The sequence below is a fragment of the Ochotona curzoniae genome, unplaced genomic scaffold, assembly GCF_017591425.1.
Source record: "Ochotona curzoniae isolate NIBS_2020 unplaced genomic scaffold, NIBS_Ocur_1.0 scaffold_4683, whole genome shotgun sequence".
NCBI classification, from domain to species: Eukaryota; Metazoa; Chordata; class Mammalia; order Lagomorpha; family Ochotonidae; genus Ochotona; species Ochotona curzoniae.
The window spans coordinates 29,339,203-29,356,930 of record NW_024467121.1 but is presented as its reverse complement, the minus strand read 5'-3'; the positions used below and the strand labels follow the sequence as shown (position 1 = coordinate 29,356,930).

Sequence of the window (17,728 nt, the reverse complement as noted above, 5' to 3'; positions counted from 1 at the left end):
CTGAACCCAGCCCAACTCTATTCTGGTGCTTGAACCCACCAGTGTGTGATGTGAACTGGTCCAGCCTGTTATGCAAAATGTATACCGGTGGATACCATTCCCTAACCTGATCTGGGATGCTCCTTATCATGGTTCTTGTACTCACCTGCAGGGACTGTGTCCTGACAGCGGAGTTTCTCCATCAGAAACTCTCAGTGCCAGATCTCGGGCCCATGGGTGGGTTCATGAACCAATCCTACGTAGTCCACCTCCTGTCCTAGCAGGAACAGTGGCCTTTCCTGACTGTCTTTCAATCCATTCGAGTTTTTATTGTTGGGTATTACAGTCCAGCCAAGCCTGGTTCACACCCAGAAACAGCTCACACCTGGCTCAACAGGGACAAAGACCCAGCCTAGCCTTTCCTACACCTACACTGGTTCTCATGAGCACTAGTGAGTGCTGAAGTCTAGCCTAGTCCACACTTGTGCTGAGGGACACTGCAGCCATATCCATACCAGAATGCAACTCCCACTCTGGCTCCTGCACTCACCAGTGGAAACCCCAGCCCAGCCAGGGTGTACCCTTAGCTCCCCAGCCATAGATTTTTTTTTTTTAATTAAATTTTTTTTTTTCCAGCCGTAGATCTTTGCATACCAGTGGTTGCTCTGACCCAGCTTGGCATAGTCCCTCATCTGTCATGACCTTTGCTTTTGGATGCTGTAGCTTGACCTGACCCCGGCCTGCCCTCAGTCCCAGCTCTCACTGGAGGGTGCTAGAACCTGGCCTTGCTTAGTCTGCTCCCATCCCTGGCACATGCAAACTGGTAGTTGTGACAGCCTATCCCAGCATGACCTGCGCTCTAGCCGGATTTCTGCACTTGGTGGTGAGCTAAGGTTTGCTCAGCCCTGTTTGGTCCGCCTCCTTCCAAAACCAGCCCACACATGAGTCAACAATTGGAACTACCTTACTCAGATTACCCAACCCCCAGACCTGGACCATGTGCTCACCAGTGAAAGTTATGACCCACTAGATTAGTTTCCCATGTACCTGCACTTGGCCCACTCCCAGACCAAGATCTCATGCATGCCAGAGCATGTTAGTCTTTTGCCCAGCATAGCCTGCCCCTCCATCTTGGACTTGCTGGTGAATGTTATGGCCCAGTCCACCCCACACCCTGTTTTAGGATGCACATGCTCTACCTGGATCTGCCCAGCCTATTCTCAGTCCCTGTATCCAAGAGTGATGGCAGGTTCCATGGTCATACCTATCTGAGCCCATTCCCACCCCAACTTTTGACCTAACCAGTGGTACTTGTATTTTCACAGGGTTGGGCCCACACATCCCCACATTATCTGCCCCCAGACCTTGCTCTCATGTGCTGGTTAGTGTCATGGCCTAATATGACCCATTCCCTGTTCTGACATTGAGTCAGGTACTGCAATCTAGCCCTGCTAGAATGGTCCCCAGCCCTAGCTTTTGAGTGGACTGGCATGTGGTGGTCAGCAATGTTCCATGCTAACAAGCTCTACTCAGGACTGCTATGTGGGCTGGTGAATCAGTCTGACCCATACAGATCTTCTAGTCTCTCCCCTCCAAACCACCAGTCTCAGTCCCCTTATGTACCTGCAAGTAGTTGGGAGTCCCTCAAGATTCATTCTTCACCTACATGCATAGCGGCCTTATCCAAGGATGTTGCTAGGCAGCAATTTCACGCCCCCCAAGATGCCAGAGCTTGCTGGGTGGCCAGCGGGCAGAGCCTGGTGCTAGTTGGCACTCAAGTCTCTGGTAAGCCCAAGATGGTGGCGACGGCCGGAGCTAAGGACCGACCTGAGCTCCTGAGAGATCCCTTCACAGTGTACTCACTGTGAAGGGAGAAAACTCTCAGGCTCAGGCAAGCCCAGGACTCACCCATCACTTGGCAGAGGTGGCTGGGCTAGGCCCCCAAGCATTGAGTTTGACCTGGCTCAGGTACTACCAGCAACCCCCACCCTGCTGGGAGCTCCCTCTGCCCAAGTTCCAATGCCAAATTTCCCTTGTCCCCCCCTGCCAAGATGGTGGTGGTGGGTGGAACCAGGGGCTTACCTGAGCTCTTGAGAGATCCCTTTACAGTGTATTTACATGAAGGGAGAAACCTCTCAGGCCTAGGCAAGGATTTTCTCACCACTTGGCAGTGGTGGCTGGTGCTAGGGTCGCAAGCATTGAGTTCAGCCTGGTTCAGGTACCTCCAGCAGCCCCTACGCTGCTGGGAACTCCCTCCCCCCATGCCCCGAAGTCGAACTCCCCTTAGCCCCTCCCAACAAGATGGCCTCTCCATCTTTTAAATTCTCATATTTCAAGTTCTGTACATTCCATGTTATGCCTCTAAAAAAACTAGTACTCTTTTATAAATTTTATATACTAAATAATTTATTTCACTAAAATTTTAGATACCTCTATTCCATGGACAAAAGTTTGTTTCACTAGTATAAAAACAGAATTTATTAGATGAAAAACTCATTTGTCTATATTTACATAGATAAGAGTATATAAACTGACATTCTAAATTGTCTGGGATTATTTTCCAACACCATACAACATGTTATGGTATTTATCTCATTTTTGTATAAATTAAAGTGTTTTAAATAATCACACTTAATTGTCAGTAAGGCTAAGATCTGTTTGCATGTTGTAATAATAGAAAATTTAAGGAGCTAACATAGAAGTGATCTTTGTAATTTCCTAAAGAAAAATAACCTTTGTTTAAATCATATACCACTCTATCTTCTCTTAAAGAGTTTTTCTTTATTTCTTTACTTGGAAATCAGAATTACAGAGAGAGAGAGCTCTTCCATCTGCTGACTGACTTCGCAGATAGCTTCAATGGCCAGGCTCGGCCTGATGAAAGCCAGGAGCTTCATCTGGGTCTTCCACATGTGTGGTCAGGGATCCAGCACTAGGGGCATTTTCTACTGCTTTCTCGGGCCATTAGCAGGGAGCTAGATTGGAAATGGAACAGCTTGAACATGAACCAAGCAAGCACCTTTACCCACTTGAGCCACAATACTGCCCCTGTACTACTTTATCAGTAATTTGGATACGTATTGTTATTTCCAATAACAATGCTTCCTATGCTGTTTTTTTAAATAATCTTGAGTTTTGTTTCTTTTTTAAATTATTATTTATTTATTGGAAAGTCAGATATACAGAGAGGAGGAGAGACAGAGAGGAAGATCTTCCATCCGATGATTGACTCCCCAAGTGACCGCAACTGCCAGTGCTGTGCCGATCCAAAGCCAGGAACCAGGAACTTCTTCCGGGTCTCCCACGCGGGTGCAGGGTCCCAAGGCTTTGGGCTGTCCTTGACTGCTTTCCCAGGCCACAGGCAGGAAGCTGGGTGGGAAGTGGAGCTGCCTGGATTAGAACCAGCGCCCATATGGAATCCCGGAGTGTGCAAGGCGAGGACTTTAGCCGCTAGGCCTCTGTGCCGGGCCCGCTGCTTTATTTCTTAAAGTTTGATTATTTGAAAGGTTTGCAGAGAAATCGTAGAGACAGATCTATCCACTAGTTCACCCTCTATGGCTGCAATGGGTAGAGTTGGACCATGCTGAAACCAGGAGCAAGGTCTGCCACAGGGTGGCAGGGATCCAAGTCCTTGGGGTAATGCTCTGCTTTCTTTATTAAACACATTAGCAGGGAGCTGGTTGGGATGTAGAGCAGCTGGCAGGTCTATGCTGCTTTATTACTTTTTTAGCTGTTAATTTGAAAGAGAGTGGGTAAGATACACATCATGACCTTCTCCATCCACCGATTCATTCCATGAAATGGCCATGATGGTGGTACTTGGCCAGGCCAAAGCTAGGAGCCAGGAACTCTGTCTGGGTCTCCCACATGGGTGGCAGGGCTCTAGACACTTGAGTTATCTTGTATTTTCTCAGGCACATTAGCAAGGAGATGGATAGGAAGTGGAGTAGCCAGGACTTGGACTGCCATCGCTGGCCATAGCTTAACCCCCTGCACCACCATGCTGACCTATACTACTTCTTCTTTTTTTTTTTTTTGTTGTTATCTGTAGAAGGAAACAGATTTCATGTACTTCACAATGCAGGTTCAGGAGCGTAATGATACTATGCACCCTTCCCTCTTGCTGGAATTATTTACCCAACCGTCTCCTTCCTTCCTCCTCCTCTATTTTTTTTTCCCAAATTCTTTTTTTATTTTGACAATCTTTACATGGTTAGTTTGGGTAAAAAGGTTCAAGGGCTACAGGAAAGTGGGTAATACTATTCTTTCCATATTGTTTCCTTCATGTATCTGAGGTAAAGGGGGATATTGAGGGAGAAGCCCCACCCGGTTTCCCACCCACCCCAGGTCCCGCATGTGGGGCATGCTCTGAGATATTCGCTCAAGCGGTTTCAGTAGTTCACCAGTTATGAATCGCTGCCCATCTCGCCCCTCCAAACCTCTATTTTTTAAAAACATTTTTACAATGGCATACTTTCAATTAACTTCATAATTACAGGCTTAACTCTCCATTAGGTAAAGAATTCAACTGATTGGGCTCCACGCCATAGCCTAGTGGCTAAAGTCCTCACCTTTCAGGTGCCCGGATCCCACATAGGTGCTGGTTAGTGTTCCCACCCAGCTCCTTGCTTGTAGCCTGGGAAAGCAGTAGAGGATGGTCCAAGTGTTGGGAGCCTGCACTCATGTGGGAGACCCAAAAGAAACTTGGCTTTGCACACACCCCCTTGGGAAGTGAACCAGTGGATGGAAGATCTTTGTCTCAACTTCTCTCTATAAATATGACTTCCCAGTAAAAATAATCTTAAAAAAGAAAAGCAAAAGGGAGAGGGATACAGCATGATAGTCTAGTGGCTAAATCCTCATCTTACATGCACTGGGGTGCCCATGTGGGCACTGTTTCATATCCTGGCTGCTTCATTTCTCATCTAGCTCCCTGCTTGTGACCTAGGAAGCAGTGGAGGGTGGCCCAAAGCCCTGGGAAATCCAGAAGATCCTCCTGGCTCTTAGCTTCAGAGGGCTTAGATCCATCTCTTGTGGCTGCTAGGGGAGTGAACCAGTGGGCCGAAGAACTTTCTCTTTGTATATCCTTCTCTGTAGATCTGCCTTTTCAATAGTAATAAGAATATTCAAGTAATAGCAAGTAGCTTAAAAAAAAAAAAAAGAGGCACTATTCGAAAGTATAGATAAGGAGACAGCATAGTGGTACAGTAGGCTAAGCTTCTGACTGTGGCGCCAGCATTCCACATGGGTTCGGTTAAACCTGGCTGCTCTGTCCCCAGCGCAGTCCCATGCTTATGGCTTAGGAAGGCAGTGGAGGATGTCCTGAATCCTTGGATCCTTGCACCCCATGTGGGAGACCTGGGAAAAACTCCTGGCTTCATATTGATTCAGTTACAGTTGTTATGGCTATTGGCGGGCGGGGTGTGGGTGAAACAGAAGATGGAGAATCAATCTCTCTCTTTCTGCCTTTCATATTTGAAAAATATTTAAGAAAACCATAAAAGTGAAGGCTATAATCAAATCTCGAATGTCTATTTTTGGAGCAATTTGTATGCTACAATGCTTTCATGATTTTGGTAGAGGAGAAATAGTAGAATTTTTTCATTTGATGTCTTATCAAACTGCTCATTTTTCAAAAGCTAACTTGGTGTCTGCTTTGTTGAATGCACTGTAAAATAGGAATTTTATGTGTGTGCCATAAATGTCTTTGGCAAATGTTTAAAATTTTCTTTAGGAAAGTGCACCTTGAAAAAACCTAAAAATTGGGCCCGGCACGGTGGCTCAAGTGGTTAAAGGTCCTCGCTTTGCACGCCCGGGATCCCATGTGGGTGCCGGTTCTAATCCCAGCAGCTCCGCTTCCCTTCCAGCTCCCTGCCTGTGGCCTGGGAAAGCAGTCAAGGACAGCCCAAAGCTTTGGGACCCTGCACCCGCGTGGGAGACCTGGAAGAGGCTCCTGGCTTCGGATCAGCATAGTATCGGCCCATTGTGCTCACTTGGGGAGTGAATCATCGGACGGAAGATCTTCCTCTCTGTCTCTCCTCTCTGTATATCTGCCTTTCCAATAAAAACATAATAAAAATAAATCTTTAAAAAAAAAAAAAAAGAAAAGAAAAAACCTAAAAATTGGGCTCAGCATGATGGCTCAGTGGCTAAGTCCTCACCTTGCAAATTCTAGGGTCACATATAGGTGCTGGTTCGTGGCAAAATTGGTCCACTTCCCATCCAGCTCCCTGCTTGTTGCCTAGGGAAGCAGTTGAGGACGGCCCAAAGTCTTGGTACCTTGCACCTGTATGGGAGACCCGGAAGAGGCTCCTGGCTCCTGGCTTCTGATTGGCTCAGCCTCAACCATTGTTCATTTGGGGAGTGAACCAGTGAGTAGAAAATCGTTCTTTCCTTCTCTCTCTTTCCAATGAAATAAATAAGTCTAAAACAAACAAAACCTAAAAATTTTCTTGAAGGAGAGTCAGAAATGTGCCATCAATGAACTCATTCCCCAATGCCTTTTACATAGCATCTGAGTCTCACAGGTTGGTATGTGGGTAGCAAATACACAGCCTTTTGATCCCATCACTTTTTATCTCTTAGGACATGTCAACAGCACAGCAGGAGTCAGGAGCAGACCTCAAACTTGAATTCTGCTGCTTCCTTGGGATGTGGGAATTCCAAATGGTTTTTTCATTCTTGCAACAAATGCCCACTACAAGAAATAGTAGTTTTAGGGGCTTTGCAGTGGCTCAACTATTAATCCTCGCCTTGAACATGCCTGCATCCCATATGGGCTCCAGTGTATGTCCCGGCTACTCTGCTTCCCATCGAGCTCCCTGCTTGTGGCCTGGGGAAGCAGTGGAGGATGGCTCAAAGCCTGGAACCATGTACCCATGTGGGAAACTGGGAATAGACTCTTGTCTCCTGGCCTTGGATTAATTCAGCTTGATCCCTCCTGACCATTTGCAGAGTGAATCAGTGGATAAAAGATCTTTCTGTCTTTCCTTCTGTCTATAAATCATTCCAATAAAAAAATTAATCCTGAAAAAAAATAGTAGTTTTAAAAGCAAGGGGGACTATCATTGAAGTGTTGTAACTAGTATTTTTAAGATATATATATATTTAAGGGCCAGGTGCAATAGTATAGTGGTTAAGGTCCTCGCCTTGCATGCCTGGGATTGCATACAGGCACCGGTTCTAATCCCGGCAGCCCCGCTTCCCAACCAGCTCCCTGCCTGTGGCCTGGGAAAGCAGTCGAGGATAGCCCAAATCTTTGGGACCCTGCACCTGTGTGGGAGACCCAGAAGAAGCTCCTGGCTCCTGGCTTTGGATTGGCGCAGCACTGGCTGTTGCGGTCACTTGGGGACCCCTATATGTCTTTGTCATTTAACTATTGTTTAATGCTGATTTGAGTCTGTTGTCTATGAATTACCTTTTATGTTTCTGGTAGGTTATACTTTACGTCTTCTTCACACATTCTAAGGAGATGGAAGATTTTCCTGTTCTTCCACCCCATTTCCGAGTAGCTTAGGGTCTTAAAAGTATATTAGGTTTTACAGTTCTTTGATGTAGAACATAAGCTGTCTGATTCACATTAATTGTATGTTCATTGAATACATCACAATATCTTAATACATTAGATACAGGCTGTTTGAGGTTAAAATAATATTACAATACATGGGTACTATTTTCTGGATTGACATCCTTTCATCTTATATTAAGGCAAACCTGTGGTATTTAACCTTTTGGGATTGACTCATTTCCCTTAGCATAATGGTTTCCAGTTGGGCCCATTTGGCCACAAAAAAACTGCATTTCGTTTTTTTTAATAGCTGGGTAGTATTCTATGGAGTAAAAGAACCATAGCTTTCTTATCCAGTCCTCTGTTGATGGGCATTTTGGTTGCAGCATCTGTAATCTTACTGCGCAGCCTGGCCTAGTCCAGTCTGCCCCTTGTTCCAGCTCCTTTTGGTGGATGCTGCAGCCTAACCTAGCCCAGCCTGATTGCTATCCTAGTTTAATGTGAACTGGTTGAAGTTACGGCCCAATCTGGCTCCTCCTGCACGTTGCCCTGGTTCTCAGATCTGCCAGGGGGTGTTATTTGTTGGCCCAGATTGGTCTGTTCCTAGCCCTGACCCATATATATGCCGGCAGTACTGTAACCTGGCATGGTCTGGGACTCACCTGTAAGAACATGTTCTACTTAATGAAAAAAGGTGGAGCAGTAGACATAAGCCATGTTTTAAAAGGATAATATGGCAGCTCATTTGGTGCTATAACAGAAGTGGAACAGAACAAAATGGACAACTACTCCAAACAATTATGACAGCAAAAATCTTGGTGAATAGAGCTAGTGGACATTGGGAGGGTGACGTCATCCTTTGATCAGTGAAAATGGCAGCATTTCAGAACTATCCAAACCACTTGGACAGAACCCTTGAACTATGTACACATTGAGACTGGGTTAATATAAGATGGCAGTTCCTCATCCGTGGGTACTGGGACCTGTGGAAAGTCATGAATGGTTTCCCCTTTTGTCTTTTCTCTTCCTCTGGGAACAGCTAAAAGAAATAGCAAATATGGAAGCAATGAGTTCACCCAATTTTTCCTAAACCTTGATCCTTCCCACCATGATCAACCATATAATCATTATTAAAAAATAAATTTAAGAAAAGAGCCCCATATAAAATTGAGATATTTGTAATATGATAGCACTTAACACAATTATTGGCACTTAGCACTCAAAAAAAAAATTAGTTAACAGCAGTATTTTCTCAATAGGTGTGAAGCTCTCATATAACATCCAGAACACTTGTGTTTAATGCACTTCCATTGTGTAAGAAAGTTGAGTGAAAGGAAGTTTACAGATTAGTGATGCCATATTTCTTTTTTATTTTTATTTTATTTTTTTTAAAGATTTATTTTTATTATTTTTTTATTGGAAAGGCGGATATACAGAGAGGAGAGACAGAGAGGAAGCTCTTCCATCCTATGATTCACTCCCCAAGTGAGCACAACGGCCAATGCTATGCTGATCCAAAGCCAGGAGCCTCTTCTAGGTCTCCCACACGGGTGCAGGGTCCCAAAGCTCTGGGCCGTCCTCGACTGCTTTCCCTGGCCACAGGCAGGGAGCTGGATGGGAAGCGGGGCTGCCGGGGATAGAACCGGCGCCCATATGGGATCCCGGGCGTGCAAGGCGAGGACTTAACCACTGTGCCACCGCACCGGGCCCCCTATTTCTTTTTTTTTAAAGATTTATTTATTTTTAGTGGAAAGGCTGATAAAGCAAAGAGACGATACAAAGAAAAAGATCTTTGTCCACTGGTTCACTCTGCAAGTGTATGCAACGGCCAGAGCTAAATCGATCTGAAGCCAAGAGCCAGGAACCTCCTCTGTGTCTCCCATGCAGTCGCAGAGTCCAAGGCTTTGGGTCATCCTCTACTGCTTTCCCAGGCCACAAGCAGGGAGTTAGATGGGAAGTGGAGCAGCCAGGCATGACCTAGAATCAGCATGGGATCCTGGCGCATGCAAGGCGAGGATTTTAGCCACTAGGCCATCGTGCCAGACCCATTGATGCCACATTTCTTAATTTTTGCTCACAAGATTAAAAAATCTTGTTTAAAGATTTATTTACTGGAATAAGTATTTACATACAGAGATCTTCCATCCACTGGTTCATCCCCCCAAATGGTTCACCCCCAAATCACCTGTGATAGCTGTGTGGCTGGAACTGGGCTGGTCTGAAGCCAGGAGAGCTTCTTCCAGGTCTCTCACGTGTGTGCTGGGCCTCAAATGCTTGGGCTATCTTTTTCTGCTTTTCTATGTACATTAGCTGGGTTGAAAGTAGAGTAGCTGGAACTTGAACTAGCACTCCTATGGGATGTGTTTGTGACAACTGACAGGCCCTAGAAAAAATCCTTTGTTTTTGTTCCTCATTTTAAAATTGATGACTTGGAGTAGCTCACTTTTGATTGTAAGTTTGGCTAATACAAATCCCATGGTAGTTGTGATGCTGTCTTGCTGTTTGTTTCACAAGACTGGGGCACATTGTATGCTTTGAGTCCACAATCAAGCTGTGGTAGAGGCTGTGTTCTGCCTCAGCAATTTTATGTTCATGGAAGTGAGATCACTAGGCCTGAATGGGGAGATGGGCAATCCCAGCTTAATGGGATGTCTTTTATGGAGTGAGTGAGTAGGGCAGTATGTTAGATTGTCACCAAACATGGCTGCCAATCCTTCTTGCTAGCCTGGGCCAGCCCAGCCTGCTCCCAACCCCATTTCCCTTGAGTCTTTGTGAGTTCCATGGCCACACCTAGCTCGGCCCATCACCATCCACAGCTCTTGTGCAAACCAGTGAGTACTACAGTTCTACAGGGGTGAGCCCACAAATCCGCCACAGAATCTGCTTTTGGATCCAGTTCTCTCATGGACTGGTGTCATGGCCCATCCTTTTGTGGCCCATCCACTGTTCTGACCCCCTCTGAGGGTAATGTGTCCTAGCCCTTCCAGGTAGGCCCCCAGTGCTAGCTTCTGTGTGTGCTGGTGTGCAGTACCACCTAGCCCAGCCCTGGGCTCCCATGTGGGTGTCTGCATCATTCTGACCCAGACATGTCCTCCAGTTTCCGCTCTGTTAAACCACTCAGTCTCATCTCCCTCATTTACCTGAGAGTGCTGTGGCCTGGTCAATGGAAGATCCCAGAAGTCATTTCACACCTTGTAAAATATTCCCTCTGCAACCCCCTACTCCAGACATCTCAAACTTCATTTCCTGGGCAATCCGTGGCCATCCTCTGCTCCCTGCTGGTATGGGCCCAACATGCATCGGGGAGTTGTTTTGTAGTAAAAGGCAACTAAAACAGTTAACAACTTTCTCTCTGAGACTGTTGTTTTTTATTGCCTGTATTTATTACTGTATTTTCTGATGGCAAAGGCCTTCACAGTTCATGTGATAAGATTGTGTCCTCCCAGGTGCTGCATGTCTTCAGGGTTTATCTGAGCAAGTGTGGGAGGCACTGGTCGGCTTTAGAGTATGACCTTCATGTTACCACAGTGTTTCAAAAGAAGCAGGTGTATTTCTCACAGGATGTTAGTTACAGTAACTGTTCATAAGTCAGTCAAGTGGTAGGCAGCTAAGGAAGTGGTTTTTTTCAATCTGCATAGACGGCCTCATTGGATAGGGCCTTACAAATGAGGAAACCCAGGTGGAGGACACACATTCAGTTACCTGAAGACCCAGACCTTGTAAGTATGGGGCCAGGAATTAAATCCACTTTTGTCTGACTTCTGAGCTCATTCTGCCTTCTGTCCTACCTCCAGTTTTAGGAATGTGTGTTAATTAGGGTTTAAATTCAGGAGTTATATTTCATTTACACAAATAAGCCAATGATTTGTGTCTATAAGCCAAGAGAGAAATGTAGGGAAGAACGGAGCATTGCCAGTCAGGGAAGCTGGGAGGAAGAGTCTGTAATCCTAGATAAACCCAGCCTTCAAGTTTAAAGTTTATCCTTTTCTGTGATTGTACTGCTTTTGTTGGAAATACTTGTTGTTAAAAAAAAAAAAACTTAAAAAAAAACTTATTTGAAAAAGTGGCAGAGGAGCCATTTTCTATCTACTGATTCACCTCCAAATGGCTCACTTTGCAAATGACTGCGGCAGCCAGGCCTGGGTGAGGATGAAACCAGGAGGCTGGAACTCCATTCAGGGCTCCCACATTGCAGGCAGGGACCCAAGTACTTGGCGCATCATCTGATACTTTTCCAGATGCATTAATAGGGAGCTACATCAGAAGTGGAGCAGCCGGGACAATAGCCTGCACTCTAATGTGGAATGCTGATGTTGTAAATGGCTGCTTTACGTGCTATACCACAATGTCATTGAATTTAAATTTCTTAAACATTAGCGAAGTAAAACTTTCCCTCATGTATTCAACAATTCTGCTTCTAGTGTTGTTTATAGGGATTTTGCATTCTTGTATAAATTTATAATCCTTTATGATCAAGCAAACTAATTGTGTTTTATTATTTCTCTTTTAAAATGTATTTTAGATCTAACACACACACACACACACACACACACACACACACACACACACACGCCCCTTCCACCTCTTGGTTCACTTTCCAAATGAGTGCCCCAGCTACATCTAGGCCAGACAGAGATCAGGAGCCTAGAACTTGGTCCAGAATTTTCTGCCATCCAGGCTCTGCATTAGCAGGAACCTCTGTCAGAAGCGGAAGCAGAACTTGATCCTAGAAACTCTGAAATAGAATGCGGTCATCCCAGGTGACAATCTTGCCCAATATGCCCCCATATATACATCTCTTTTCTTGTTTGGACCGTTTTTGATTTTATTTTTAGCATATAAAAGTGTTTGAAAACCTTCATACATTGGATTTATACAGTTTAAACATTTATTGGAGGTCTCAGTCTCTATTCCGTTGCTTCATTCCCAAGATGCTTACAACAGCTTGAGCTGGACCAGGTCAAAGCCACAGCTGGGAACCAGCTGGGCCTCCTTAGATGCCCAACTACTTGAGCTGTCATCTGTTGCCTCCAAGGGCATACCATATCAGAAGTTGGAATTGGAGGCTGAGCTGGGATTTGAGCCCTGGTATTCCAACAAGTTATGTGGGTCCCGAGCAGCCTCCTAGTTGTTAGGCCAAACAGTCGCCCCTATGGCCTTCCCTGATGGACTAGGTTTCCTTTTTTTTTTTTTTTAAGATTTCTTTTTATTGGAAAGGCAGATTTACAGAGAGAAGGAGACAGGTCTTCCGTCTGCTGGTTCACTCTCCCAAATGGCCACGAAAGCTGGAGCTGAGCTGATCCGAATCCAGGAGCTTCTTCTGGGTCTCCTGTGTATGCAGGGAAGGGAGATGCAGCAGCCTGTACCTGAGCTGGTCAGTGCCCATATGGGACCCTGGTGCATGCAAAGTGAGGATTTAGCCACTGAGCTATTGAGCCAGGCCTGACTATGTTTTCTGTGCTCTGTTTCTCTCAATTCTCAGGCACCCAACTGGAGGATCTTTTATTCGTCCAAACAAGGTGAATTTTGGAACAGACTTTATTACTGCAGTTAAGAGACAGTATGTGTTAGAAGATGGACTAGAAGAAGATGGAAAAAAAGAAATTGTTTGGGGAAATAAGCACGTCAAAACTGTTGGTTTTGACTTTCTAATAAAAGTACAAAGGTAAGTGAACTTGCTTTTTTTTTCAAGATTTATTTATTTTTATTGGAAAGGTGGATATACAGAGAGGAGAGACAGAGAGGAAGATCTTCCGTCTGATAATTCACTCCCCAAGTGACCTCAACGGCCGGTGCTATGCCTATCTGAAGCTGGGAACCAGGAACCTCTTCTGGGTCTCCCACGCGGGTGCAGGGTCCCAAGGCTTTAGGCCATCCTCAACTGCTTTCCCAGGCCACAAGCAGAGAGCTGGATGGGAAGTGGAGCTGCTGGGATTACAACCCGGCTCGTTCAAGACGAGGACTTTAGCCTCTAGGCCACGCCGCTGGGCCCAACAGATCTGGCTTTTCATGGTTTCATTAAGGTTCTGGGTTGAAGTTCCCTCGGCTGTATTTGGAGTCTGTGAACTTTGCTCCCAAATTAGTTTATCCTTTCTATGTTAATAGTGAATGATAATCTGAGGAGTCCACAGAGTCAAACATTGATTTGGTTACTATCAATACTTATACCACATGATTATGTGTTGACTATTATGTAACAAATGCTGGCATTTTGGTCCATTGCTATTGGGTTGTGACATTTTCAGTTGAATGACAAATTAGGAATGCAAGTTGTTCTAGGTTGTTACCTGGATCACATGTTGGAACCATCCGGTCATCCCTACCACTAACTTCATGTCTTTAATTCTCTGGGGACCTTTGAACCATGCGCTTAGAGAGACACAGAGAGATCTTCCCTCTGCAGGTTTATTCCCCAAATGGCTGCAATGATTGAGGCTGAGGCAATCCAAACCCAGGAGCCAGGAGCATCTTCTGGGTCTCCCACATGGGTGCAGGGTCCTGGAAAGACCACTCTGCTCTATTGGTGATGCCCAGTGTCGGGATTTGACCTACAGGAGACATCCTAGTAGTGACACCTGGTGGCCGTGGGGAGGAATCATTTGTAGACACATGATACAGGCCTGCAGTTTTTTGCTTGCTGAAAAGAATTAAGGTATGGTTCTTGGTTATTCCAAAGTGAATTCCTTGCCGTGTGTTGTCGGTAAAATTTAACATAATGTAAACTGGAGGTGTACATTAGTACAATGAAGAAATTCATTTGCTGACACCTCCTCTTTTTTTTTTAGCATAGACTCCCGTTGGAAAAAAAAATCTTAAATCCATATATTTTAAAGTACTTGATTTTAAAGTACTTTTAAAGTACTTGTTCTTTATTGCAAAACAATCTACTTTTTTTGAGAATTTAGAAGATGCAAATTGATCAAAACAAAGTTATGGCTAATACTGTTATCTAGAGGGCACGGCGTGGTAACCTGGCAGCTAAAGTCCTCCTCACCTTGCATGCACTGGGATCCCATGTGAGCACCGGTTCTAATCACAGCAGCTCCACTTCCCATCCAGCTCCCTGTTTGTGATCTAGGAAAGCAATGGAGGATGGCCTAAAGACTTGGGACCCTGCACCCACATGGGAGACCTGGAATAGGCTTCAGGCTCCTGGCTTTGGGTTGGCTCAGCTCCAGCTGTTGCAGCCACCTGGGGAGTGAATCAGTGGACAGAAGATCTTCCTTTCTGTCTCTCCTCCTCTCTGTATATCTGACTTTCCAATTAAAAAAAAAAAACCTTGATTTAACTAGAAACTAGAAATTACTCTGTGTGAAGGGTTTTTGCTGTTTAATCTACCAAGATTTACTTGGATGTCAGGAACCAACATGCGTTCATAGTGTTGGACAGCATTGCTTTAGTTTTCCATTTAAATACTGATATTTAAGTATCTTGACTCGAAAAGGCAGGTGTTATTTTTTTTTCCTTATTAGTTAATGTCTTTGAGAGAATCCTGTGGGCCAGCAGATGCTCCTCCCCTGGTTCATGCATAGCTATTGTGTGACTCCTGAATTCTGCTACTGAGGATTCTTGCGTTTAAAAATCTTCCCTGACTGAGAAGCTAAACCAGCAGAGGTGCTGCAACACTGTTATTTATGTTGGCTAAAATACATCTAAGAAATCATGAGGGGCTGGAGCCAGGGTCCAAGTCAGGCATGCCCGGTTCAGCTGAGAGCTGCGGCACTTCTGTCTGCAACACACGCCAGACATCTCATTTCCTGGTCTGTTCTGCCAGCTACAAAATATTATCCAGTACGTTGGCCCTGTTGTGAATAAAAAAGTGTTGCTGTGTAGTTCATGGCAGGTGTTCTTATTAGGGACTGAAACCTCGACTGGAAGCCATTTTGTCGTCTTTTTTTTTAAAGATTTATTTATTTTATTGTAAAATCAGATACACAGAGAGGAGGATCTTCTATCCGATGATTCATTCCCCAAGTGGCCGCAGCGGCCAGAGCTGAGCTGGCCAGACCTGAGCCAGTCTGATGCTAGGAGCCTCCCCTGAATCTCCCACGCAGGTGCAGGGTCCCAAGGTCATCCTCAACTGCTTTCCCAGGCCAGGAAAGGGGGTTGGATGGGAAGCGGGGCAGCCGGGATTAGAACCGATGCCCATATGCGATCCCGGCTCCTTCAAGGTGAGAACTTTAGCTGCTAAGCCACTGCACTGGGCCCATTTCGTTGTCTTCTAAAAGGTTATCCTACTTGAAAGGCGTATAGCTGTCCCCATCCACTGGTTCAATCCCCAAATGTTATCTTTTAATATTCATCTGACCAGCTTTGAGTTTGTCCCTCAAGAAAAGCCTCCTACAAGAAAAGAATGAAATTCAATGAAAACCAGTTGTGTGTAGTTTCTCTTGGAGACACTTTTGTCTCTGGGGTGATGCCCATATTGAGACCTTGGTTCCCAAGCTTTGTACCAAGTGTCTGCCAGGGAAGAAGAGTTCAAATTTTAGAGGGAAATAGCGCCACCTGTCAGACACAGTGTAAATTACTAGTTTGAGGTAATTCACAGGTTGGTGAGATTTCTGCAGTTCCTTTTGATGATGTCATATGCCTACGATGCTGGGTTTTGGGTAAGTGCCATGATGAACAGTGGTGTGGAAGAGGAAATAGAGGCTTTGGTGTCTAATCTGGTTGCAGGCTTGGGAAATGTACAGTGCCCAGCAGACACTAAGTTGTCAGGACGTAGCTGTCATGATATTGTTCGGCCCTAATTATACCCCAACTTGGATCATTAGTTATTTTGACCTGGGAACACCATGAAAAAGTCAAACACTAAGGTCCCTGTGGACTGAGAAAGGTGTGTGTGTCGGGGGGCTGTGTCTGGCACGCTGCTGCTGCCTTTGTAGATTTATTTTATTTGAAAGGCAAAGTGTCAGAGCAAGAAAGACAGATCTTCCTACTGCTGGTTCATGCCAGAAATAGCTGTGATGGTTGGGACTAGTGCGGCCAAAACCAAAAGCCAGGAATTCCATTCGAGTTTCCCATGCGGTTGCAGTGGCCACTTGGGTCATCTGCTGCTGCCTTGCCAAGCAGATGAGCAGGGAGCCACCAGATCGTACGTGAGCAGCTGGCCCTGTAATGTGGGACGCTTGACTTTCAGCAGCAGCCGCAGTGCCGGCCCTTGCTGCCGTCTCACCTTCCCAGTTCCTGAGGATTGTAATTGCTCTTGCCTTGCATTTTGGTCTTGTATTCCCCTGTTGTTGTCAGTTTCAGGTTTATTTTTTGAAAAACTTACAATCTGAGAGCTTCACAAATGTTAACTCTACATCTTTATTTTTAAGTTTCCTTTTTATTGTTTGTTTGCTTTTTTGGTTGTATCCCATATGTTTTGATGTTTTTATTTCAGTTTGGTTCCTTCCAATTAATCTCTTCTCTAGTAGAATTCGTCGCATGCTCATGAAGTATACGATGGCATCATTTTTCCCAAGAGACTCTGTGTTTCCTTTTTGTCATGCATGTGTTGGTCACTCAGTGGCGCGTTAGTTATTTTTTCAGGTGCTATAATTTGTTGTTGATGTTGTTGTTGTTGTTATTGATGTGGCTGTGATGAAATGATGTCAATCCGAAAAACAGTAATATTATTTCAGCCCCAAACAGCCTGTATCTCATGCAATAAGATATTGTGAAGTAACCAATGAACCAACAATCGATATGAGTCAGACTGCTTATGATCTACATCAAAGAATTGTAAAACCTAATATACTTTTTTAAAAAAAGATTTATTTATTTATTGGAAAGTCAGATATACAGAGAGGAGGAGAGACAGAGTGGAAAATCCTCTGTCTGATGATTCACTCCCCAAGTGAGCGCAATGACCAGTGCTATGCCGATCTGAAGCCAGGATCCAGGAACTTCTTCCTGGTTTCCCACACGGGTGCAGGGTCCCAAGGCTTTGGGCCATCCTTGATTGCTTTCCCAGGCCACAAGCAGGAAGCTGGATGGGAAGCGGAGCTGCTGGGATTAGAACCGGCACCCATATGAGATCCTGGGGAGTGCAAGGCGAGGACTTTAGCCGCTAGGCCAAACTGCCGGGGTCCCCCAAAACCTAAAATACTTTTAAGACCGTATGCTTGGGCCCGGCGCGATGGCGCAGTGGTTAAGGTCCTTGCCTTGCATGCCTGGGATCCCATATGGGCGCCAGTTCTAATCCCGGAGGCCCCACTTCCCATCCAGCTCCCTGCCTGTGGCCCGGGAAAGCAGTCA

At 45.3% G+C, this 17,728-nt stretch overlaps 1 protein-coding gene across 4 annotated transcripts in view; it reads left to right on the top strand.

Moving 5' to 3' along the window:
- The window catches only part of TBCE (tubulin folding cofactor E), a 78,724-nt gene that overhangs the window by 42,740 nt on the left and 18,256 nt on the right, over positions 1-17,728 (top strand). For all 4 annotated transcript variants that reach the window (XR_005882517.1, XR_005882518.1, XM_040968234.1 and 1 more), the window contains exon 4: positions 12,969-13,151. Coding sequence is in view for 2 of the 4 variants with exons in the window: in XM_040968234.1 (XP_040824168.1) it covers positions 12,969-13,151 (183 nt within the window). In the remaining 2 variants the exon portion in view is untranslated. The remainder of the gene's footprint in view (positions 1-12,968; positions 13,152-17,728) is intronic.